Genomic DNA, 3,079 nt, shown 5'->3' on the forward strand with positions numbered 1-3,079 from the left:
CATGGTTGCATAAAATATAAATTTTATAAAGAAAAAGCACCACAAATTATAAATTATTTATGGGAAAACAATGACATGTTAGGTGTATTATCTGGCCCAAAACAGAGGAGATAGATAGAGCTCACTGTGTCATAAATGGTGAATATGCATCAATTCTGAATGGACACTTAGTAAATGTATATCTTTGCATGGATTATAAATAAAATGATTTTTTATCCCATATTTGGCTAAACATTTCATATTAGAAGTTGGATTATGGACTTCTTTAAAAGCGCACGAAGTCTTCCTTACATTGAATCAATGATGATGGAGAGAACCACTCTCGGTAAGTCAATTGATTGACACCGGGACTTTAGAGGCTTACCACTCCAAGATCCTTAGTTCGATTCCAAGTGGATGTTATAGTCACTCAGCTCATCAGGACTTTAGGGGCTTACCATTACCCGAATGTCCTAAGTTCGATTACAAGCGGACGCTGTAGTTGACTACTTAGAAGTCTCAGTTATGTTGGGGTCAATTTGTTTGACAAGCACAACATTGCAAAATTATATTTTTGTGCAGATATAAAACTTTTGCTGACGTATGTATGTATAAGAAAGTTTCTATGCTTACAGTTGGCTCTCAATGCACTGATCTTCCTCTAATGAAAGAATAGGCATGCAGTTAATAAATGCCTCTTATCTTTCTAACCAAACAACTGTTTTTCAAAAAATTACGACCTACACTGCTCCACATTTAGCAAGCTAAGCTTCATGTCTCATTCTGTAGCTAGCATTAAATGGTCTATTACATTTCATCTCTTATTTATATGAAAAGATTCATCTTCACTCAAAACCCATGACTCTTAGTGGCTCATGATTTGATCACATAACTTCTTGTTCATCTGTACAGTTCATATATCACAGATAAGGGTGCAACTTTTGTGCAGAGACTTCTAGTGCTACTTTTTGTGCAAAAAGAAGTCTTTGATCATCCTTTTGCTTAGTTAAAGTGCACCCTTGTCTGTAATAAAATTTACCCGAATCTTACAACTCGCGACATAATATCATTTCAATTTTTTCTGTTGTAGAATTAACTGTTTCATTGAGTTGCACATTGCTGTAATGGCTACTCTTTCATGCAGAGGAGCTATGTCTGGTGTTCTGCTTCGGATTTTTACAGTCCTTGTTTGTCTGGTTGTTTATTCGTCAGCACGAGAAATTTCTGCTAATTTTATTTTTGGAGATTCTTTGGTTGAAGCTGGGAATAATGACTACATTGTATCCCTCTCCAAGGCTAATTACCCTCCAAATGGTATTGACTTTGGGAGTCCAACAGGAAGATACACTAATGGCAGAACTATTGTTGATATCCTTGGTAAATTTTCGTTTGTTTGTCGATATAAGCAATAGTTTAGTCGACTGATGCTTATATGTTTATGATTTTTCTTTACACCAGGACAGCAACTGGGGTTCAGAGACTTTGCTCCACCATATTTGGCTCCAACCACCAAGGGACCTGTGATTCTGCAGGGTGTCAATTACGCCTCTGGCGGGGGAGGGATTTTCAATGAAACTGGAAAGATTTTTGTGAGTTTGTTATATCAATGAATTCAACCCTTTATAAGTCTTTATATTAGTGTCATTCACTTTTTAATCCTCACTGAGGAACCAAGTGGTAAATATCTGCTAAACACTAGGCACTCTATACACTACCTGAATTTCGCTTAACAGTTTTGATTGCTGGTTGTTATCAAAAATAAAATGCAGCCTGCGATTTTGATAGTTGGAGATATTTATGGATGCAATGTAATCTGCAGGGTGGTAGGATCAACTTGGACGCGCAGATTGATTACTTTGCCAATACCAGGCAAGATATAATAGCACAAATAGGTTTTCCTGCAGCAATGCAGCTATTGCAAACAGCCCTCTTCTCCGTTACCATGGGTTCTAATGATTTCATAAACAACTATTTAGTACCTGTGCTTTCAAGTATCAAACAAAAGACAGTATCTCCTGAGATGTTTGTCGCAGGTTTGATTTCAAGATACAGGCTTCAACTTACGGTAAAACTCCTTTACAGAAGACTACATAATCATTTCTAATCCACTTAAAATTGCTTGTGGTTGTAGCTAACTGATCCACTCAAATGTTGTATTGTCACAAACTTGTTTCAGAGGATTTACAATCTGGGTGCTAGAAACTTTATTTTGCCAAATGTGGGGCCAATCGGATGCATACCATATCAAAGAGATGTAAATCCATTGTCTGGAGATGCTTGTGTTGCTTTGCCAAATCAGCTTGCTCAGTCTTTTAACAACCAGTTAAAGAGCCTTCTTATTGAGCTTGAGGGCAACCTCAAGGGCTCAAGATTTATTTATGCAGATGTCTACCACATTGTTGCTGATATCATTCAAAATTACGCTGCATATGGTCAGTAACATTGTTCCGCAATATTTCCCTAAATTTCATTAAGCCACCTCAATCGTTAATAAAATGTCCCAACTGACAAACAAGTGATCACACATATCTAAAAATCTAGATTATGTTTTTTTGACAGATTTTCAAAACGCAAACTCTGCGTGCTGCTCATCTGCAGGGCGCCATGGAGGAATAATCCCCTGTGGTCCTGGTCCGACACACGTTTGTCCAGACAGATCAAAATATGTTTTCTGGGATGCATATCATCCAAGTGATGCTACTAATGTTATCATTGCGCGGCGTTTGATGGACGGTGGAACTGCTGATGTTTCACCTATAAATCTCAGACAGCTTATTGAATCTTGAGCTACTAAGTACTGCAATAGAATGAGATCATCCATTGGCAAATATTGGTTATACTATTAATCTTATATATACTTATAAATTACACTTAGTTAAATTTTTATATGATGATTTGCAACAAGTCAAATGTGACTGATCATTTGCTAAGATAAAGTAAAATATGTTATCTGCAAGAAGAAGATATTGATATTTACTAAATGTAATAAGCATTATTAATGACAGTATTGTTGTAGCAGACTACATACCATTAGCAGTGCCAAGGATGAACTATTCTTCTCATTTTTTAAATGCTTCTATCCAATAAATGAACATATCCG

General features: G+C 36.4%; 1 protein-coding gene across 1 annotated transcript; it reads left to right on the top strand.

The window, feature by feature from the left end:
• Window positions 1–829: 829 nt before the first annotated feature.
• On the top strand, window positions 830–2,867 carry LOC141724197 (GDSL esterase/lipase At4g16230-like). Its single transcript, XM_074526231.1, has 5 exons — window positions 830–1,356; window positions 1,438–1,568; window positions 1,799–2,044; window positions 2,156–2,411; window positions 2,539–2,867. Exons 1-5 carry the CDS (start codon window positions 1,104–1,106, stop codon window positions 2,763–2,765), a joined length of 1,113 nt encoding a protein of 370 aa, XP_074382332.1. The 5' UTR covers window positions 830–1,103; the 3' UTR covers window positions 2,766–2,867.
• Window positions 2,868–3,079: the final 212 nt, after the last annotated feature.

The sequence above is a fragment of the Apium graveolens genome, chromosome 1, assembly GCF_009905375.1.
Source record: "Apium graveolens cultivar Ventura chromosome 1, ASM990537v1, whole genome shotgun sequence".
In the NCBI taxonomy this organism is placed as follows: Eukaryota; Viridiplantae; Streptophyta; class Magnoliopsida; order Apiales; family Apiaceae; genus Apium; species Apium graveolens.

Bases quoted from the DNA above. Each gene is read 5' to 3' on its own strand.
- LOC141724197 (XM_074526231.1), top strand. From the start codon at position 1,104: ATGGCTACTCTTTCATGCAGAGGAGCTATGTCTGGTGTTCTGCTTCGG. The intron at 1,357-1,437 runs GTAAATTTTCGT...TCTTTACACCAG, and splicing joins AACTATTGTTGATATCCTTG to GACAGCAACTGGGGTTCAGA. The intron at 2,412-2,538 runs GTCAGTAACATT...TTTTTTTGACAG, and splicing joins TCAAAATTACGCTGCATATG to ATTTTCAAAACGCAAACTCT.